Below are 22,151 nucleotides of genomic sequence, written 5' to 3' on the forward strand. Positions count from 1 at the left end.
CTGGCCAGGGAGCCTGTCATTTCCTTGGCTTTAAAATAATTTAACTCTGGCTATTTGCCTGTAACCTTCTGAATAAAGATTTGTTTGAGGGATTAATTAATCTAAAGGAAGTTGCTTCATATTGACAACTGATCTATGCCATGCACATAATATTTTCCTTCTGTCTTATTAGCTATCTTTAAGGAACTGAAAGAGTCAATGGTGTGTGCTTGGGATAATTCAGTCTTCCAGATCTTGTGATCTTGTGTTCATTCCCTACCAAGGAAGTACAGAGGAAAAGCACAGACACTCACCAGCCTGTTGCTGTCTAACCTCATGCTCCATTCCGCATCTTTACAGGTTTGCTTTTTTTTTTTTTTTTTAAAGAGCATGAATAAGACTGATGTCTTCTTTCCTTGTGCACATACTGGAAATAATTACACTCTCATACCTGCAGTTTCATCAGTCTGCTATACTCAGCAGAAACCCCACTGAAATCAGCAGGTCTCTGAAGATGCCGCCATACTGGAGGACTGCAGCCTGCCGTCAAATACTCTTCATTTCAACAGCTTGCTGCTTATCCTCTACTTCTTCCCTGTGAGCTTAGAACCAGTCCCCAGACGCAATATAAAACTGGAAAACAGGGTTACATTACAGCACTTCAAACATAATAGTGTCTAAAAACACTAATGCAAGTTCAGATTGCTTGTGGTTATTAAAGACACTACAGTCAGGTTTCCTCAGAAACTGAGGATAGCACATTCGTGTCTATTTACTCCAGCCTTCCACTTAATAACTTTTACATCCCAGTGGCCAGTTTCAAGCAAAACAGGCAGAGAGGGAGATGTCTCAGAGAAACTAAATTCCTACAAGTTGGTTCAACATACAAATGAGTAAAAGAAAGAACTATATTCATGGACTTACACAAGGAAGGACTACATCCTGCCTTTATTAATCATCAGAAAATCTACCCAGGGAAGAAAAAAAAAAGGCAAAATTTATTTAATTAGTTTTCTGTGCACATAATAGCTTATTTGAAGAGTGACGATAATAAGTAAATAGGTGAATATTTATTAGGTGACTAATAAATAGGCATACTTAATTTGTGTAGAACAGCCTTGCTCTACAGAAGCTACAACCACTGAAAACAGAACTGGAAGTAAAAATCCTCAGTGCATCTGTAGCCGCCAGCCCTTTGGGATGGCCAGGCTGGTTAACACTTTCCTCTAAACAGCAGACTTAGTTTAGTAACCTACAGTCCCCCAGCAACTTCAGCTACTTGTCTTTGCCCTCTGCTTCCCCAACACAGTTTACTGATGTCTCAATTTTGCCAAAGAAACGAAATAATCCAGATTTCCTAAATATCCCTAAAAAAGGTGAACAGAAGCATGGAGGTATGCAACACAAACAGCTTAGTCAGTACAGTTGAGGACATGGTCACACCAGGCACAGGGAAGAGTGTGTGCAAGAGGCGACCCGTAACATGTGCTGCCCCTCAAACAGCAAAGTGTGACAAGTGCCTCTGAGAGGGTCAGCAAAGACTGCACTGCCATCTCGACATGTCTCGCGGCATGCTGGGGGGCAGGAGGGGAGATGTGCCAGTGTCATGTGCTGTGTGCCTGTTTGGCATCACATAATAAAGACCGCTTTTTACTTGCAGGATGACAAGATTAAATGACATTCTGCTACGGATAGCCTGCATTAAACAGCTTCCATCAAGCCTTCAAGCTCCAACTGCATGGATGGGCACAGCAAATGACAAACCCAGGATATTTCGTGATTCATTCCGTTGAGGTGCAGTTCATAGTCTAAACAGGCCTGACATAGTCCCAGCCTTCCCCCCACCCTGCTATTTATGCCTCCTTTTTCTAGAGTGCCATCATTTTTTTTGAGGCAGGTGAGATTGGGTCAGCTCCCTGGACCTGCTGAGTGTGTAATCACATACATCTGACTTTACGACTGGGAGCAGCACTGGGGACACCTGGCAGGCAGAGCTCACCTCCTCTTGAACTGCAGTGCAGCCCAACCTTGCAGTGATTCACAAAGCGGGTGAGGCACCAGCGATCCCCAGGAGGAGCATTCTGGACAGTAGGAAGAGATTGTCCTCCAAACTTGTAAAGTGACACAGGCCAAAAGAGGAGGACAAACCCTACTAAAGAAGAGGGATTTTGCTTCTTAGAAACTCTATGGCAAGACATTTGTGCTCTTTGCAAGGAGATGTAACCTTCACTACAGAGACACTCTCTATTATTATTATTATTTTAAGCTTAAGAGTCTATTTCGTAACCCTGTCAACGTGTGACTAGAGTTAACCTTCCGCACACATGGAAGATCCCTGAGGCAGTGGTGGCCGAGCGGCTCCTCAGTTACAGGCAGTGACAGCGCGCCGGTGTCAGCTCCCCCATTGCGATGGCTTTCACTGGTGCACCAGCCAAAGCAACACCAATGGCACAGTGTTTCCATTAACCGTTCAATCAGAGGTGGCTTAAAGCCTGAATTCCATCCCACCGTGACTTCCAGCTTTCAAACGCTCGATTTGTCATCTGAACACAACTCCCCAAAATTTCTGCTGGGATCTGTCAAAATACCTGATTCGGTTAAAGCCTGAAATACTTCACTGCAACTCAGACTTCTGCTTATTCACAGTATAGGTTATAACACAATCGGCAGAAAGCCAGCTAAAAAGTAATTGCTGTTCAGACTGAAATCGTTTCGTAGCTGTAGAAGAGATGCATCAGTTTTCCCTTTACAAACATGTAACCCAAACAAAGACCTTTCCATCTAGAAATTAAACCGCTCAAAACCTCCGGCGCAGCGACGCTCTCTCGTCGTTCCTTTGAGCAGACTCACGAGCAGGGCCACAGCTCAAGGAGGAAAACCCTCCAGAGCAGCGAGGAACCACCCCCGCTCCGGCCGAGGACACGTCCCCGCGGGGGCCGGTGAGCGACCAGCAGGAGCCGCTGCCGCCAGGGGCGGGCGCCGAGGCGAGGGGCGGGCACTGAGGCGGAGGGCGCCGAGGCGAGGGGCGGGCACTGAGGCGAGGGGCGGGCACTGAGGCGGAGGGGCGGGCGCTGAGGCGAGGGGCGGGCGCTGAGGCGGAGGGGCGGGCACTGAGGCGGAGGGGCGGGCATTGAGGCGGAGAGCGCCGAGGCGGAGGGGCGGGCGCCGAGGCGGAGGGGCGGGCGCTGAGGCGAGGGGAGGGCGCCGAGGCGGAGGGGCGGGCGCCGAGGCGAGGGGCGGGCGCTGAGGCGGAGGGGCGGGCGCCGAGGCGAGGGGCGGGCACTGAGGCGGAGGGCGCCGAGGCGAAGGGCGGGCGCCGAGGCGAGGGGCGGGCACTGAGGCGGAGGGCGCCGAGGCGAAGGGCGGGCGCCGAGGCGAGGGGCGGGCGCTGAGGCGGAGGGGCGGGCGCTCAGGCGGAGGGGCGGGCGCTCAGGCGGAGGGCGCCGAGGCGAGGGGCGGGCGCTGAGGCTGAGGGGCGGGAGCTGAGGCGAGGGGCGGGCACTGAGGCTGAGGGGCGGGCGCTGAGGCGGAGGGCGCCGAGGCGAGGGGCGGGCGCTGAGGCGGAGGGGCGGGCGCTCAGGCGGAGGGCGCTGAGGCGAGGGGCGGGCGCTGAGGCTGAGGGGCGGGCGCTCAGGCGGAGGGCGCTGAGGCGAGGGGCGGGCGCTGAGGCGAGGGGCGGGCGCTGAGGCGGAGGGGCGGGCACTGAGGCGGAGGGCGCCGAGGCGAGGGGCGGGCGCTGAGGCGGAGGGGCGGGCGCTCAGGCGGAGGGCGCTGAGGCGAGGGGCGGGCGCCGAGGCGAGGGGCGGGCGCTGAGGCGGAGGGCGCCGAGGCGAAGGGCGGGCGCCCCGCCCGTTCTGTGATGGCGGAGGCGGGGCCGGCCCGCCCGTCGGAAGGGTTCCTGCAGGCTGCGGTGGCCGCCGCCGCACCATGAGCAGAGCCATGGGCCTGGCCGGGCTGCTGGTGGGTCTGTTCCTTGTGCCCGCCGTGCTGGTGAGCACCAGCTTTCGCCATGACGCCCCGCGGACGGAGCCCGCGCCGGAGCCGGCCGAGTGGGAGCCGCCCGCGGGCCCCGAGGACTCGCTGTGGCCCCTGCCGCAGTGGCTCCGCACGTCGGGCCGCCAGCTGCAGCTGGCCCCCGGGCGCTTCCAGCTGCTGCACGGCGCCGGCTCCTCGGCGGGGCCGGGCTGCGGGCTGCTGCAGGACGCCTTCCGCAGGTGAGGGGCGGCGGGGACGCGGGGGGCGGCTTCAGGCGGCAGCCCGGTGGCGGGAGCGGTCACCTCAGGGCTCCGCCGGCGTCTGTGCTTCCCCGGCAGGTACTACGAGTACATGTTCGGGCAGTCCCGCCGGCGGAATTGGGGCTACAGGCCGTTCGGCCCCCGAGCGGAGCCAGAGCTGTCGTACCTGCAGGTGGTGATCGAGTCCCGGGAGGCCGGCTGTGACAGCCACCCGCACCTGGGCTCCAGCGAGGCCTGTGAGTACCGCGCTCCCGGCGCCGGGCACGGCATCGCCAGCCCGTGCCCTTCAGTCATGTTTCGTAGAAGTCAGCAGTGGGTTTTTTTGAGGAACCGGAAATCACAGGCTTACAGAGGTGCTCCAGAACATTTCACAACAGTGGCAACCAGAAGATAGTTCTTGCTTCTAATGCTTCTAATGTCAGCCCACAGTGAATCACGAAGTTGGTTAGAAGTATAACCTATGATTTGTGTGGTTTAGCTGGTGCTCAACTTGTTTACCTGCTACCATCCTTTCTAGTTACTGTCACTAAGAATCAGAGGTGTTCAGGGCTATTCCCAGAAATGTATGCTGACATCTGGGTAGTCAAAAGATCATCCTTTCTTTCAGTACAGGGTGTTGAGTGAAGGCAGACGTGGCTTATTCGTCTGCTTTCTGTAGGAAAAACTACATTTGAATTGAAGTTCAGTTCAGTGGCTTACCTACATTTGATTTCTGTTTTGTTGTTATTCCTTTTTTTTCCCCAGGAAAACCACGAAGTGTTCATTGAAGTTCTTGTTATTTTATAAATCCGCTTTCTATTGGTAGCTGCAAGTAAGGATTTAAAACCATGATGATTGTATTGGTTTTGTTCTGCTTTGCTTCTTTAGTTCTATGACTGAAGCCCAGAGTAGAGAAGCACCCTAAAATCAAGCCCTAATGACCAGAGAAGTTTCTTAAGAGAAACAAGGATGAGTTGATAGTGTTGCTTTTTGTCTGGGCAGGTTAGCACAGAATTCAACATATTCAATTCATCTTGTTCTGTCTTGAGATAATCTTCTGTACTAGGTGAGGCAGTCACTTGCTATCTAGGACAGAGATGCTTGAAAAAAGATCCTTTAAATTTTAAGTCATACATCTGCAGCAGAATTAATTCCACCTAACTTGCGATACAATGTACTGATTTTAGATTTACTCAATCTTTTTTGGTACATTTAGCTAAGTAGGGCATTTTTTGTGTGCAAGTTTATCATACATTTCAACACATATGAGGTATTGCAGCAGAATTGCTAAGGCAGTAGATTTTTTAATGCCACAGGTTATTATACTGCTTTACTACTAGTTGAACTTTGAACTGGTTTGGGAGCTTCAAGTTTTAACCAAAGCTTGTTCTTCTCTTCTGTCAGGGCATTTGTCAGATCTGTGATTTTTAGGTTGCACTCTTTAGGACAGTTGGAGATTTTCTACTTTAGTGAGATAGCTTGTTCAGGGAAGAAATGCTGAAGTATGTAGTTATTAATCACTTGCTGGATTGAGCAGTTTAGCTCCTTTTTTAATAGGCAGTATGGATCAGTCAGTGGCTGTCCTTATAGCACAAGTATTGGATATGTAATCAAAGCACAACTTATCTGCCTGTCTCCATACTGACTTCTTGCCCACTTGTGTAAAAGATTCCAAACAGCCAGACAAAACTGTGTTCATTTAAGATGCTATTTATGTTCAGAGAAAAACCTGCTGTCTTGGAAGTTAATCGTTGACTGAGCTACAGTTCACCACAAAAAGACCTGTAGAGATTGTGGTAGTCTTCTAAGTTCTCTTTCTTACCAGGAACTTCCAGCATATGCAATCTATTTTTATGTTAAAATGGAAGCTTGAGGTACTTTCTTCATTTCCCTTATGGCTTTTCTTTGGTAGTTTAGTCAAAGGTTTGAATTGTATAACTTAAAACCAACCGTTCTTTCATACTGAGGCAGATTCAACAAATCATTATATAGCAATTTACCCCTCTGATTTTTTTCTCTGCTGCTTCAAATGTGCAACTCTGGTCAGTTTATTATTGCTTTGATGTTTCAATAATAATAGAAATCTCTAGATTTATAGATATATATATCTATAGATATCTATTTTTATGCATGCTCATTGGATGGTGGGGTCTGATTTTTTTTTTTTTCCTTTGTAATTAGACCTTTATAGTAAGCACTTAATAATACTTGACAAGCTATGTGTCAAAAAAAATTTGTGAACGTAATCTATATAAAAGGAAGATAAAAGGAGAAGTAAACTTCTGTGGTTAGGTTTGGCTTAGTTACCCAACACTTATCACCTGTGTCTTAAATGCAAAAATATTACCCGATGTTTTAAATCGGTTGGGTTAAACTTGCCTGATATTCTGGCTCATGTGCAGTATTTAGCACTGCCATTATTAAGCACTGTTTTTGTTTTATCATCTTACTGATTAACTGTTGGCTTTCTGATTAGTAGCTTGCATTATTTCAGGAGCACATAAATGAAAAATAGCTGCACAGTTTCACCATTAAAAACACTATTGTTTAGAATTTAATGGGAGATGTGGGACTTGAAGAATCTCTTTTAATGCCTGTTGGCATGTCAATCCATGCTTTCTTGTGGTATAACTTTTCCTTTTTTTTTTTTTTTTCCTTTCTTTAGATCAGTTAACTGTAACTGCACCGGTGGCTACACTGAAAGCGGATGAGGTATGGGGCGCTTTAAGAGGTAAGCTCATACTTTTCCCATAGGGCTATTTGCTCTGGTCTTACACAAACTCCATGGCAGACTAAGAACCAGCTGACCACTGAGCCTTGCCCTCATTCAGTCCTTCATGGGAAGCAGATGTGGGCACAGAGGCCAGAAGGATACCTAGATATGTGTTGGTCAGACCCTCAGTCTGGTTGCTCAGCATCTCGGATCCAGTGGCACACCATAAGTGCATTCTTGCTGTGCTTTAAATCAGCCAAGCCAACCAAACCCTAAAATGCTCTCTGTTCCACAGTGTAAACAAGTGATTCTCTGACTGCACCTAATAACTGAGTGTGCTGGACAGATCACCAAGAAGACCATAATGCTGAGGTTTCAGTCTGCTGTTCTTACTGAAATGTTGTCTAAATTAGCACATTTTTCATGCCGAATCAGAAACTTCACCAGTTCCAGAAAGGACAGTAACTTCCACACTATGCAAGTATTAATTTGGTACAGCTACACTGTAGTGCTAATATGCAGTAGTTATGTGTAATGGAGACTTTGAATGGTTCTCTCTTCAGAACTTCATCAACAGTGGTGCTTGAGTGATTAAGGAAACTGAAAGAGAAACTCAGCTACAAAGCATTCTTTCTAGTTATGTGAACACCTGTGAACAGTTATGGTCGTGTTTTTAAATAGAACTTTAAGGAAAGTACTGGGTTGTACTGCAGATCCCTTTCTTGGATTTTTTCCTAGGTCTGGAAACCTTTAGCCAGTTGGTTCATGAGGATGACTATGGAAGTGTAAGTATAGCTATTAACTAAAACCACAGTCCTGGTAACAACCAACCACGTTCTTTGTTTGGTGCTTTTCTAGAAACTGCAGATCTACTAGTTTCATTAAGTATCTTTTTCAGGAAATGATCATTTGAAAGCTGTTATCAAACTAAAAAGCAAGCATTTCTTGTTTAAAATGATGACTATAAAATGGGAATTGTAATTTTTAAATCCTGTTCTCGTAGTTCCTTGTCAATGAATCTGAAATCTATGACTTCCCAAGATTTGCTCATAGAGGAATCTTACTGGACACTTCAAGGCATTATTTACCATTGAAATCTATTCTTACAAACCTGGTAAGTGGGCAGTTTTCTATCATTAAAATAGTGAAGGTTTTTTTGTTATTGTTTTTTGCCCTCTGAAGTAGGTAGGTACTGGAGCTTGTGTGAAAGGAGAACCCTGGCTGACTTCTGAAAAGACAGAGTGAACTTTGCTAAGTGGAGGTCAGAACACACACAGAAGAGGAATTGAATGGGCAGACACAATGACTAGTGAATCTGTAAAAGAGACTGGGATTTGTGGTACCTTGGGTTTTCTGTATCTGCTGTTGCTTAAACCAGCTCACTTATTTCTTGACAGTTGTTTTGAGGCATCTGACTGTCACAAAGCAATATAAGGGAGATTTTACAAGTCCTGGCTTCAGTGCCAGTGGTAGCAGGTAGATTCTAGTCTTTTCAATAACCAGGCTCTGGTTGTCCTTTCTTAGGCTGCTAAGAGCAAGCCAGTAATTAAGTAGTACAGAGTAAGGGGGGAAATTTGAAATATTCATTGGAAGTTACTGAAGTTATTGTATTCTTTCACTGTGTCCCTTCAAAAAGAAAAAAAAAGAAACAGGCCAAAAAACCAAAACCAAACAAAACCAACCCCCACACCTTTCTCGTAAAAGCTTAAGTAAGCACACTAAGAACTCTAAACTCCCACCTTGATGGAAAGGTGATGAATTTGTGTAATCATAGAACCCAAAGCTGCGGGGTTTTCTGTTCTGTACTTGCCTTTTCTGCTGTTGAAATCCTTGAAGCAGGGCATATTTGGTGGGTTGAAATGGAGGAACATTTGAGTGGAGCAACATGCGGTTTCCTGTCTTTATGTTGCTTTTTCAAGATGAAATACAGGATGTTTCCAAAAAATGGACCCAGTTTCAAAGCACTAGTGATTTCAAATGTGGTCCATCTTTTTGAAACACCCTTGTAGTGTTAGAAATTTGTCTTTCATGTTGGAGAACTTTGCAGAGCAAAGGTGAAACCAGCCTCTATTTCTTGAGGTCATCCTTGAACTGTGCTCAGAAGTTGGCCCTCTATGGATATTTACTTGTGTTTACCTTTAGGATCAGTCCGTGTTCAGCAAGTAGTGCGTGTGTAGTGTCTTATTTACAACTGAGGGTACTTCAAAGACTCAAGTACTTACTTAAGTCAGTATTTGTTGTCTCTTTTATGAGTAACTGTTTATGAGTAACTTTTTTTTTTAAGAGTAGCTTGACTTTTGAGACTTGCATTTCTAATGAGTTTTGTGTTTCTGTAACTGTTGGTATTCTGTTTTCTTTCTTTAAATTATGTATATGGTTCTAATACTTCCCCAGAGCTACATTTTATGACGTTTTGCTGGTTTAAGAGCAAGTGTGTTTTTCCTCGCACCTCTGTGCCTGTTTGAATCCAGGCTAACCTAATAAAAAGCAGCAGAAATCCCTTCACTGACCTGTGGTAATTAGATGCTCAAGGCAGTGATTCAAGTACATTTCTTGTTTGTGTTCAGCTGCTGTGCTGTATTTCCGGGAAGGGCATTGTCCTAGAGGAAGGAGTGGCTGAGGTAAAAGATCCACACAATTTTCTATCTGGAAAGATAGTATTTGGTAGAAATGCATGAAGACATGTGGCAATTAAAACTTCTGCTTTCTAATAAAACAGATGAGATAATTTTGGGGAATGGACATGGTATAAATCTTCACTTGGATTTGGTGCGAGTCCTGAAGAGATTTTTGTCGCTTCTTCAAACACAACTTGGTGAAAAAAAGGGGGGAGGGGTCGTGTCACCATCCCCAGAGGTATTTAAAAGATGTGTAGATGTGGCGCTTAGGGACATGGTCTAGTTCCGGACTTGGCAGTGTTAGGTTTATGGTTGGATTCGGTGATCTTAAAGTTCTTTTCCAATCTAAAGAATGCTATGATTCTATGAAGTAACTGTATTGTGGCAAGGGATTGGAAGGAACTGTGTTACAATTACTCAGCCCTGAACAATGTAGAGAACACTTATTCTGGCTGCACACAGCACTTCCAGTGACTCTAACAGACTTTCATAACTCAGTGCCTGTGTCTAACTGTCCATCTGGAGTCATAATTCTAAAATAAGTGTATGAACATTTATCTTACTTATCTCCAAAAAAACGGAAGTACTGACACTGTAATGACTGAAAACGTAAGGGGAACACTATCTTCTGTGGAGAAAATGCATGGTTTGTTTTGCATGCACTTAAAACGGATAAAGCAGAAGTCGCTAGCAAGTAGAGATGTACTGAATAGTAGAAAACTCTCTCATGTTGTTTAGTTTTTGAGTCCAAAATATTTAAGGAGAAAGGCATAAGCTTCTGTAAGCTCAAATAGCTGATGGTGCACAGAGAATTACGCAGATGTTCTGAAGTGGAAAAAAAATTGTAAGCATTTACAACAGTTCCCCTTCCACCAGCCAGTGTAGCATCATCAGATGAAGAGCTTGTTGACAGGAGTGGTGCAAATAGATGGCAGAGGAATGGAGCAGTAGTATTAACAGGCTGATATGTTTTGTTGTATGCTTCTATAATTCAGTGAAACACGGTACACTTTTTCCTCTGTGCTTTGTTTTGTTGTTTGTGGTTTTTTATTATTATTATTTTTTATTTTAGTTGTTGCTTTAGGCACACAGATACTGGGACAAGACCATCTTTTTTGCTTAGGTTTTCTGTGAGAGTGGAGTGCTTATCTAAACTATATTGCATTGTTTGTTACAGGATGCCATGGCTTTTAACAAGTTCAATGTTCTCCACTGGCATATAGTAGATGATCAGTCGTTCCCCTACCAGAGTATTTGTTTCCCTGAGTTAAGTGACAAGGTGAGTAAACATCATTGGACCAGGGTGGGAGGGCAGAAATCTGGCATATGTTTCATGAAAATAAAGTGCAGAGCCTACCAATGGTTGAATACATCTGAAACAGTCACCAGCAAGTACGTGTTTAGGCTCCTCCCTGAGTGTCTGTGTGGACCATATTCAAGTCTTCCTTGGTGAATCCATGGTAAATGACCTTCCTAACTCTTCTGTAAAAATTTTCTGGTGACTGTGATCCTCAGTATTTGCAGGCCTTCAAGCAGTAGTGGTGGATTTCTGTTGGTTTCTTTGTTTAACTGGTAGACTTCTTGACACTTGAACAAATGTAAGAGAATTCCCTGTCACCTCTAGGTTTCGAACCGCTGCAGTAGTACTTCTGCCCTTTCTGAGATCTACTTAACTTTACGTAACATAATATGTCTATAAAAGGTCCAAAAGTGAGAGGTTGTTTTTTAAAACAAAGACAGTGCAACATATCGCTTTATTTCCTGTTTCACAGCAGATTTTGCTAATTATGAAAGCCATCATGAGGTTCTTGCTCAGTCACAGTACAGTAGTAGCCAAATCAAGCAGGAATAATTAAGCAGACTGAGCCTAAGCAGAAGATTCATGATTCTATTTTAAAATGCGTGCTAGAATCTGACCCTCATGAAAATTATGTAGGCAGTGCTTGAGCAGATGCTGTGAAGAATTTTATAATTCAAAAATTGCACCTGTTGAATGGTGCAGTCAGATTATTTTTTCCTGGTAATGTCTGTGGAGTTCTGTCCCATTCCCCACTGAAAGTTGAAGGAGGGAGGTAGCCTTTGTTTCAGTAGCCTTATTTTTGAAAGGTTCTTGTTTACCATTATTTATTTTTTTTAGTAAATCACCTGTGGAAACCATTTCCAGATAAACAGAAGCTTAAAGTGCTGTTTGTCATGAGGAGTCATAATGCTTTTCTTATGTAGTTTGGCTCTTCGGCAAGCACCTGTTTCACCAAAATGTAGCAGTCTGGGTCACTGTCACGTTTGTTGACTGTGTGGGAGGGGATTAACGCTCAAATTCAGCATCACAGAACATACATGCCCTGATGCTAAATTGGGCATCGTATCAAAACTGACAAGCAGAGGTGTTGGAAGAAGACACCACTCTTTCTGATTTGGCAGAATTTTTCCATTAGTCTTGCATGTCATGTAACAAGGGCCTTGTGTTTCAGAACTAATGATGCAGAGTTAAAGGGGAAAACTAACTTGCCTGCGTACAGGTGAATTGAAAAATGTATCTTTCAAAAATCTAGTGGAATAGAAACTAGCTTTTCTGTTTTCTTCAGTAACTGAGCTAAGGAGGAAAGGACAGTCTCCTGAAGAGATTGGTCTTAGTTTGGAAAAAGGGGTTAATTTTCGTGTGGTGTTTGGTTTTGGGGGGTTTTTGTTTGTTGTGCTGTTGTTGTTGTTCAGGGTTTTTTTGGTTTTTTTTTCCGCTAGTCAACCAAAAAATTTTGTGACTGCAGTTGCACGTGTGATAAACCAGAAAAGGCCAACTTGTAAAACTGTTCTCCAGTCTGAAATATAACACTTTAATCCAAATGTCGTGAGCTGCTGGTGTAATGTTTTGTAAACTGTCTCTTAATGTGAATGCTTTACAGGGAGCGTACTCATATAACCACATCTATACTCCTACTGATGTCCGTCTGGTGATTGAGTATGCCCGGTTAAGAGGCATTAGAGTTATCCCAGAGTTTGATACCCCAGGACACACACAGTCTTGGGGAAAAGGTACGTCCAGTAAAGTATTAATGTTTAAAAATTGTGGTAAGCAGGGTGTAGCAAGCAAATGGACTTGTTAAAAAGCATCTTTTAAAGTGCTGTGAAAGGCCCTTGGTAAGAGGTAAGCAAGGGGTAGATTCAGTGATGGTTGTGATCTTCATTTTTTAGAACTGAAGCGAACAGAGAAAGCTGACACTTCCTGTGCTGGATGTTTGTGCGAAAGCACAGGTGTATTGTGTCTGTCTTTAGACTTCGTATTGTTATTGTCCACCCATCCAGTACTCTTGAGTTTAGAGTAATAAGGCAGTGGCTAGAAATAGTGAGGTTTCTGTCTAGTCTAGAGATTTCTGCATTAGGAAGGTTCTTTTAAGGTGGTTGATGTTTCCGTTTATTAGTTAAGTGGTAATCTTCCAGTGTACAAAACACAGCAAAGTTGGATGGTTCTTCACTCTCTCTTTTCCGGGTTTCAGAATAATACTTCTCTTGATAGAGAATGCTTGGGTCCTGGGAGTGGTGGTGTTTACATGTGCTTAAGGACCAGGAAGGCTTGTGCCTTAATTCAAGGTGCACTGACTGTGATTTCACTGCAGTTAAACATAAGATGGTTTTAGCCAAACTGGAAATAGTAAAGATTTTTCTAGTGCTTCATAACTTAAGCTTTAACCATGGGGCAAGTCTTGCACTCATCCTGTGGAGATATGGCCATAATGTTGGAAGATGCCTCAGGCTCTTCTCAGTAGTTTAAAATAAGGAGGAAAGCAACAAGGTAAAAATTAAATTTTCTGAACAGTCTTTCTGAATCCTTCATCTCATGAAGTCTTTGCTGTTCCAGAGCACTGATAAAAGCCAGTGGCTTGCCTGGTGATATGTGAGGTGGTCTGCACTCATATGAAGAGCAAGGTTCAGCTCCCTAGCCTAAAATTGATTGTTTCTTGTAGCTTCTTGTGTATTTTTTTTAATGTGATACACAGGAGCCAGTCCTGGATTTGCTTATGAACCTGGGAAGCTATGCTTTGTTTGCATTCAGATTCGAGATATTGGAGAGAAGTCTTGAAGATGTGTGAGGAGAGTAGTTGAAGCAATCTACCACTGGGGCCCCGTTTGTGGAAAATGTGCTCATAGTAGGAACATGCAGCCAAGAAGGTGCTACTGCTGCAACCACAGTGTGCCAAATAAGCTGGACATAAGAATCTCCAGCCTACATATAATAACTCTTTCCTATTTTGTTATCCTGGCTCGTGTTGGTTCAGGTGTCTTGACTCAAGAACCAGTACTTAGTTTTGATGTCTGTCTAGCCTTCCTTTCTTGTGTAGAGTTAAATTCCTAGCAGACTACCTAGAGGTAGGACATCTGCCTTGAGCCATGTACCTCCCACCTACTTAGGTATTAACAAAGCAGAGTAATAAAAAGAGAGAAGAGGACTCTGGAGCACACTCATTATATTTGGCTTCCTTCCAGTCGGCTTCCTCCCTAAATCCATTAAAGCTTTTTTACTCAAGTAGTCATCCAGAATCTGTTTTCCAGGTACAGTGACATGTTCCATAAATTAGTGTGTATTAAATCACAAATGTAAAAATCAGAGTCCTGATGTCCAGTTAGAGGGTTCTTCAGCCTTGGGCAGGTTGTTTTATTTCATCCTGCCACTATTTGATTACATTTAGAATAGACGAGCACTTAAGTCATGAATATTAACCTTTTAAATATGAGTAACTGCCTCTTCCTGCTAGCAAAGCTAGCATATTGACATGGAGCTGAATATCCTCTATTATTTGTTTCTATTAGGTCAAAAAGATCTTCTCACCCCTTGTTACAATGGAGAAAAGCCAAGTGGGTCCTTTGGACCTGTAAATCCCATTTTGAATACAACTTATGACTTCATGACTAAATTCTTCAAAGAGGTCAGCAGTGTGTTTCCAGATGCATACATTCATTTGGGAGGAGATGAAGTGGACTTCAATTGTTGGTACGGTGACAATTCAAAGAATAAATATCTAGTGCTTCTTAAGCTTGCCTAAATCCATCCATTATGGAACTCAGTTGTGTGAGACAGTTTTTCACTGCTTAACCCAATGATCTCCACTCCTGCTTTTGTAACTATTTACAGGCAGGGCCTTTGTGATCCTCAACAAGCAAGTGATGTTGTGCAGAATTTTGCTTTGACTAGTAGTTTCATAAATGTTCAGGTATTCTAAAGGATTTCTTTAGGAAAATTAACCTGGCAGGAAGGAGAACTAGTATGGTAGAAAAGTACTAAAGAAGATAATTGACATTTAAATGCATTGTGTTAAAGGACAAGCAGTTCTTTCAAGTGAGTTTTACCTTCCAGAAAATCTGCTACATAAAGTATTACCGTACTGACTCTTGTGTGCTTATATTAAAAGTATGGCATGCATTAATAGAGTTTTTCAATTGATTGTGAATTTTGAGTATTTTGGAGTCTCTCTGCTGGAGTAACTAATAATACAGAATCTGGAGCAGATCTAATTGGGTGAGTATTCAACTTGATCTAGTTAGTATTTTTGCATTCTCTTGAAACATCAAATCTGAACACTCAGGACTTACTTTAATTTTTAAAAAGAGAGAAGATTTCCGATAAATGCTGTATCACAAAAGTGTTAGTTTTCTTTTGAGATTCTTGATGTCAGTCCTGCAGATCTCCTGGTACTACGACTGCTCATTTCCAGACCTGCTGGCAACCTTCCTACAAAGTCTCAGGGAAACCAGGAACCCCAGAGGTCTTAGGGGCTTGAGGCAGCCTTCCAGAGACTGCTTCAGAACAGGGACTCCAGTAGTTCTATCAGAGAAGTAGGATTTAATTTCAAATCAGAATGAAACTGTTTCAAAATACTTAAATCATGTGAGCGTGCTTCTTTTGCTGTTGTGCATTCCAAGCTGTAGTGTGCCTAAGGCATCAGGCAGTGTGCTGTGCGTAGGTGGTAATGGTTGGGAAATCTGGTTTAAAACAAAATAATTTTTTGTTTTTTTAAGGAAATCTAATCCTGAAGTGAAGGAGTTCATGAAGAAGCAAGGACTTGGCAGTGACTATGCTAAACTGGAATCTTACTATATTCAGAAGTATGGTGGTTTTTTAATTCTTGCTCAGCTTTTCACAGCCACTATCTGAGGGTGGTGTTGACGTGCAGATACTGAAGCTGATTTAGGTTTGCCTATATTGTTTTCAAAAAGTGCCATGGATTGGGGACTACCCACTTTATTTTAATACACTGAATGTAGAGTTTACAACTTTAAAATGTGGGACACGAACAAGGCTAGTCCTACACACCCTCTCAATGTACTGGGTGTCTTATACTAGGCATCGGCTTTAATATTAGCACACAGGGTGAGGAGGAAAAGTCCTAAAGTTTTTGCAGCCGTTTATTTGTCTCGTTCTTAATAACATGGGTTTAGACACCTGTACGAGTTGCTGGTAGTTCTGAACATCAGTTTGCGTTTCTGCATGTGCATATCCTTATACATGGGAGAACATGCTCTTCAAGGCAGAGAACTGAAGGCCAAAACCAGAAAAACCTGATTTTTCTTGGTCCCCTGTACAATGCTGGGAAAGGCCTGATGTGCCTTAAGGTAAAAAAGATTGCTACTTTGTTTGCCTGTACTGATCTCATTGAAATTCACAAACATTATAATATTTCTAAATTCTAGGATTTTGGACATTGTTTCCTCCTATAACAAAGGATACATGGTTTGGCAAGAAGTGTTTGATAACAAAGCGCAGGTAAGATGGGAAAATAAATAAGATACTCTTCCATAAGAGCACAATATTGTGGGAGGCTTCCATGGTAGGCTATTAAGTAGTTACGGTTGTGTCTCTTAAGAGTTAAAGCAAGTCCACTGACTTCAGCAAGTCTCCCCAGCTCTGGGGCCTGCCTTGAACTTATCATTTAGTGAACATGTAAAATAGGTGGAACAGGAAAATCAGCATTCAAGTGCTTTCTAAAGGTGAACACAGACAACATAATATGCTTTAGAGCATCAGAGGAAAGGGTAGGAAAGTTGCTATAAGTTTCCCTGTATTTTTTTCTCTCACATAACTGTGTGTCTGGCGAAGTAACACCAAGTGCAGTGCTTTTCGGAGCTGGTTGGATAATTGGTGCATGTAGGTACCCTCTTTCAACACTGTCCATAGTATAACCTAGGCTTCACTAGTCTCAGCTCTATTTAAAACCAGCGAAGAGCTCATCAGCTTTAGACGGGGTGGGGGTGGAAAATGCAAAAGGCAGCTTCCAAAATGTTCCTCTTCAAAACAAAATACCCAGTTTTGAAATCCATCATCCTTTTTCCTGATAACAGCAGTTAGGGTTGTCTTTAATGTTTTGGGGTTTTGTTTTGTTTTTCACTTTTTAGCTGAAACCAGACACGGTAGTCGAAGTGTGGATGGAAAGAAACTATGCTTATGAATTGAGTAATGTCACTAGAGCTGGGTTCACTACTATCCTTGCAGCTCCCTGGTACTTAGACTACATTAGTTATGGGCAAGACTGGAGGAAATACTACAGTGTTGAACCGCTTAACTTCTCTGGTTTGTTATTTTTTATATTTATGTTCTGTACATGAAACTCTTTGGTTCATATTAAGGTGTAAATGGAAAGAATGAGGCTATGTAGAGTAGTTGTGCAGTCACTATGATCAGATAGCCTGTAATCAAAGGATTTTAATGTCAGCTAAATGTCTGGAAAATTCTCAAAATAAAAAAATGCAACTTTCCGTTTCTCACAGGGAAAAGTGTTACGTTCCTCAAGCATCTGGCACACCTGGTGCTTGTGTAAGACAAGGTGCTGGACTAGGTGAACAGATGCATCATACGTTAGGGGCAGAGTTGTGCAAAATGGCTGTTCATAGACACTGAGTTCATGTTAGCAAGCTTCTAGAGCATTAGACTGTTCTAGAGCAAGATGTGTTCCTTCCTTCTGTCTGAAGCTGACACAAACATGTTATGCTCTCCCCGGGGCTTTCATTTTGTGCTAGGTAGCTCAGGTGATTAGGGAGAACACCTGACTTTATAGCTTTTTCAAGGAATGCTCTGTGTGTGATAGAATGAACAGTTTTAATCAGAACTGAAATCCCTGAAGAATGTCAGAAAGATGAGGAATGTCTTCAGAGGATGAAAGGTAACATCCTTCCTGACAAAGGAGGGAAATGGGTTATCTGGGCAAAGGGCTTGGTGGTTTTCACATGCAGTAACAAGACTACCAAGAAGTTAGTGCTCAGGATAGATATTTTGTATGATAAACAACTGAACATGAATCCTCTCTCAGTATTGGAAAAGAAATTGTTTATATATGCACATCTTCTGGGCAAATAGAAATTCTAACTTTCTGCTTTGAATTCAGGATCCGAAAAACAGAAAAAGCTTTTAATAGGTGGTGAAGCCTGCCTGTGGGGGGAATTTGTGGATGCAACTAACCTCACACCAAGATTATGGTATGAACTGCTTTATCTTTAGATTTTAGAAAGCCAGCTACAATGAGCATTAATTAATCCAACAGGACTGTATGTTAGTGGTAACAGTGCTCTGTACTGAACCTGAGCAGCTATAAAAGTTGATGCTTCTGGAAATAAGACCTGTTATTAAAAGCTTTCATCCAATTCTGGTTATAGAGTCTACCTCCTCTAAAACTCGTTATATATTTACAGGCCTCGAGCAAGTGCTGTTGGGGAAAGACTCTGGAGCAGCAGGAATGTGACCAGCTTGCAGGATGCCTATAGAAGACTGACAAATCATCGATGCCGCATGCTCCGGTGAGGTTAATAGCTGTAGTGAAGCTTGATTCTCATGCCTTGTAACCAGTGGAGTTTAAGCCCTAAACTGCTGGCCTGCAAATGAAGGTAGGAGAGCTAGAAGTCCAACTAGACTATGTAAATGTCGTCCCATGTGTTTTCGTATCCTCAGAAGGGGAAGAACAGATACATTAAGACAGAAGTTCTAGACAGTTCTGCAACTAACTCATTAACTTCCTTCAGTGAAATACCAGAACTCACCTATGTATCTTTCTTCTAAAGGAAAAACCTACACCATGATTAACTTAACTTCAGACAAAAAGGATATTAAAACGTATGTGGTAGGAGCACACATGAGAAAAGGTAGATTTTTTTTAAAGTTGTTTTTAATTATTCATTATAAATAATAGTTAAAACCTGGAGCAGGCAATCAAGTGGAGTTGTTTGCATGAGCAGTGAGGCTGAGTGAGCTATTCTTTCAGATATTACCTTAGTGTAGAACCTGAAAGCGGTGGATAAGGAGTCCCTGAAAAAACTTAATTCATTTATGGCTACTGTAAACAAAGTCAGTCCATAAGATATTCTTTTCAGCAGTTTTTTCCTAAAAAGTACCTAGACAAGTTACTGGTTAATTGTTGCTAGTGCTGTCTTTGTATATTCAGTGTTGTAGAAATGGGTGATCTCCAAGTCTCAAGTCCAAGTTTGACTCCACTTTTAAAAGTATACAATCAAGAGAGCCTTTTAAGTATTCCTGAATGCTGCTGCAAAGTTGAACTGCAGCAAAAATGCAGCATGCTGTTTAATTTCTCTACAAAGGTTTATGAAAATAATTGAAAATCCCATCTATTTCAAAGTAGATACAAATTGGCTTTTTAGAGAACAAGATACAGTGGCAGTCAGCATGCGAACCAGTCTGCCAATGTTCCTGTAGATGTCTCGGCATGTTTACCCGCTGGAATCACTGACTTTCAGCTTACAGTATAAACTAGCACTTTGATTAATCAAGTGACTGAAGGACTCAGAAGTTTTCATTTTTTGGGTTATTTCAACCTGGCATTAAATAATGCTATAGGAAAATAGTTATATGTAAATTGTGTTATCTCCTTCAGTCATGAGAAAAATAGATGGATGGAGAGAGAGTTAACAAATGCATATTAAAAACAAGATTAAAGTACTTTAAAAACTTATGTCCTATCACTTAACAGGGTGGTGCATCTCTTGATGAGGCTCAAAGAAAGCACTGGTAGAACTGAACAGTGAAGTGTACCGTGGCTGTACCTCTAGGATTAGGGTTTTACAGTGAACTAAGCCATGCTGTTCCTGGACCTGGTTAGTTATTGCTGCATCTCCGTCTTCTTCCTTAACGCTGGCACTTGTATTGCTGCACAGGGAGCTGATGCAGATGCCTGCAGATGCTTGGGTAGTGCTAGCATGAGACATGTTTTGCTGGCGTATCAACTTATGGTGAACAATTCCTGTTATAAACAGACTACCTCAGTAAAAGGACACATCTTCCTGAAAACAGTTCCTTTTATGTAGGCCTTGAAGCAGAAATACACCAGAGAAAACAATTTCCTTTCCCTTGATGAAATGAGCGTTTATTGGAGCTGCAGTTATGATGTCTTTCATGTGTGTGGGGCTTCCTTAGCATTGTGTGAACTCCAAGGGCTGATTTAATCAGTCAGGCTGTTGTAAAATCTTAGAGTTTGGGCAAAGGACTATGTGCCTACTAACATTTTTATACATGGCATATACAGACTGTGGCAGTTGTAGCAGTCCAGGGAGCCTTTCCAAGTAGAACAGCTCTGGCTTGCTCTGCAGCAGGGTACCAGAGAGTGTGGGAAGGGGTGGGTAGAACTTTGTAGCAGCTACGTCAAGAGCAGTTGCTCTGCCTCCCCAAGGCGAAGGCTACTGCTGCTGAAATGAAAGCAGTAGCTGCTATTTACATCTAAACTCAGCTTCCTGTAGGAGGATACAGCAGCCCAGATTGCAGAGAAGTGGTGGTGGGAGAAGGGAAACAAATGTGTGTATATTCCAGAGACCTAGACAGCAACACTGTCTTTTACCAAGAGTAAGTCTTGCTTAAGGGCAAGCAGTAGTTCAGCCGAGCCACTTCATTATCGAGTTTCTTCCGTAGTGGCTCTTAAGTGCCATTTAAGCACCAGTATTTATTGTCCTACAGTTCACTATAGCAGTACTACCTAGCGCTTAAACATCCAAGAAGCAGAACTTTGACTATAACTACTTTAACTCTGAAACTACCTTACTGCACCACCATAAGCTTAAGGGTTTGTTTCTTTGTTTTAAAGCCACACTAAGACTGAATAATTTATGTTAGTGTAGCTGGAAAAAGTCCTGTTTACTAAAACTGACTCCCCCACAAAATAAATAAAAATGACCTAATTAGAGCTACAAATAAAGGAAACTGGGCAATCACCAACCACATGAAGTTCAACAAGGGAAAGTGCTGGATTTTTGCACCTGGGACACAGCAACCCTGGCTGTACATACAGAGTGGGGGACAAGATGCTGCAAAGCAGCTCTGCAGAGAGGGATCTGGGGGTTCTGGTTGATGGCAAGTTGAACATGAGCCAACAGTGTCCCTGGCAGCCAAGAGGGCAACCGTGTCCTGGGTGCATCACGCACACATTGCCAGCCGGGCAGGGAGGGGATTGTCCCGCTCTGCTCTGCACCGGTGCGGCCTCACCTGGAGCACTGTGTGCAGTTCTGGGCAACACAGGGTAAAAAAGATATAAAGCTACTGGAGTATCCAGAAGAGAACTATGAAGTTGAGAAGGGTTTGGAGGGGAAGCTGTATGAGGAGCAGCTGAAGTCACTTGCTTTGTTCAGCTTGGAGGAGACTAGGGGGAGACCTCATGGCGGCTACAGCTTCCTCACAAGGGGAGGAGGAGGGGCAGGTGCTGAGCTCTTCTCTTTGGTGACCAGTGACAGAACCCGAGGGAATGGCAGGAAGATGTGCCAGGGGAGGTTTAGGTTGGACATTAGGAAAGGTTCTTCACCCAGAGGGTGCTGCAGCACTGGAACAGGCTCCCCAAGGAGGTGTCACAGCCACAAACCTGACATTGTTCAAGAAGAGACTGGACAATGTCCTCAGACACATGGTGTGAACTGTGGAGTTGTCATATGCAGGGACAGGAGTTGGACTCGATGATCCTTGTGAGTCCCTTCCAACGCAGGACATTCTATGATTCTGATACATGGGGGCGGGGGGTGGGGTGTGCAATGTGCAAATGTCAACTTTTCAGTAAAACCAGTAGATTTTGCAGAACATCAAGACAACTAGCCCCTGAATATTTCAACCTGTTTTCCAATATTGTGGTACATCTAATTGAAATGGAGAACTGTACTTAACTGAAGTACAATCAATGGTTGAATAGGGCCCTTTTTCACTCCCTAAATCGTCCATCTGTTATTTCTTGGATGTACTTTTGTTTATACAAAAATTAAAATAAGAGTGCCCATATCTCTCTTCCTGCCTATGCAACCAGCCTGGTGTTTAATAATCACATTCCACTTTGTTTTAACAGCCGTGGCATAGCAGCCGAACCTGTGTTTGTTGGATACTGCGCTCATGAAGCAAGAGGGCAGTAACTGCTGCAAAGACTCATTGTCAACAACCTGAAGTGCCTCAGGGATATGAATATATGTACATTCAGTTTGATTTTGAAACAAGACTTAGAATTTTCACTTTTAAAATAAAATTACTCGACATTCTTATTGGAGTAAAAATTGGGGATTTTAGCTTTTATTAGAAATAAGGATTCTTCACTTGAAATCCTGTAACTTGATACCACAGAGTTACCAATTCCAGTTTCCTTACATTGTAAAGTTGAGGCAAAAATAAAGACA

The 22,151-nt window shown here is 43.3% G+C and overlaps 1 protein-coding gene across 1 annotated transcript; it reads left to right on the forward strand.

Moving 5' to 3' along the window:
* The first annotated feature begins 3,846 nt into the window (after nt 1-3,846).
* Nucleotides 3,847-22,146, forward strand: HEXB (hexosaminidase subunit beta). Its single transcript, XM_065657666.1, has 14 exons — nt 3,847-4,193; nt 4,293-4,450; nt 6,859-6,924; nt 7,645-7,691; nt 7,910-8,020; nt 10,702-10,803; nt 12,425-12,554; nt 14,328-14,508; nt 15,534-15,620; nt 16,206-16,278; nt 16,908-17,082; nt 17,894-17,984; nt 18,198-18,302; nt 21,830-22,146. Exons 1-14 carry the CDS (start codon nt 3,907-3,909, stop codon nt 21,891-21,893), a joined length of 1,677 nt encoding a protein of 558 aa, XP_065513738.1. The 5' UTR covers nt 3,847-3,906; the 3' UTR covers nt 21,894-22,146.
* Nucleotides 22,147-22,151: the final 5 nt, after the last annotated feature.

The sequence above is a fragment of the Caloenas nicobarica genome, chromosome Z (genome assembly GCF_036013445.1).
Source record: "Caloenas nicobarica isolate bCalNic1 chromosome Z, bCalNic1.hap1, whole genome shotgun sequence".
Classification (NCBI taxonomy): domain Eukaryota; kingdom Metazoa; phylum Chordata; class Aves; order Columbiformes; family Columbidae; genus Caloenas; species Caloenas nicobarica.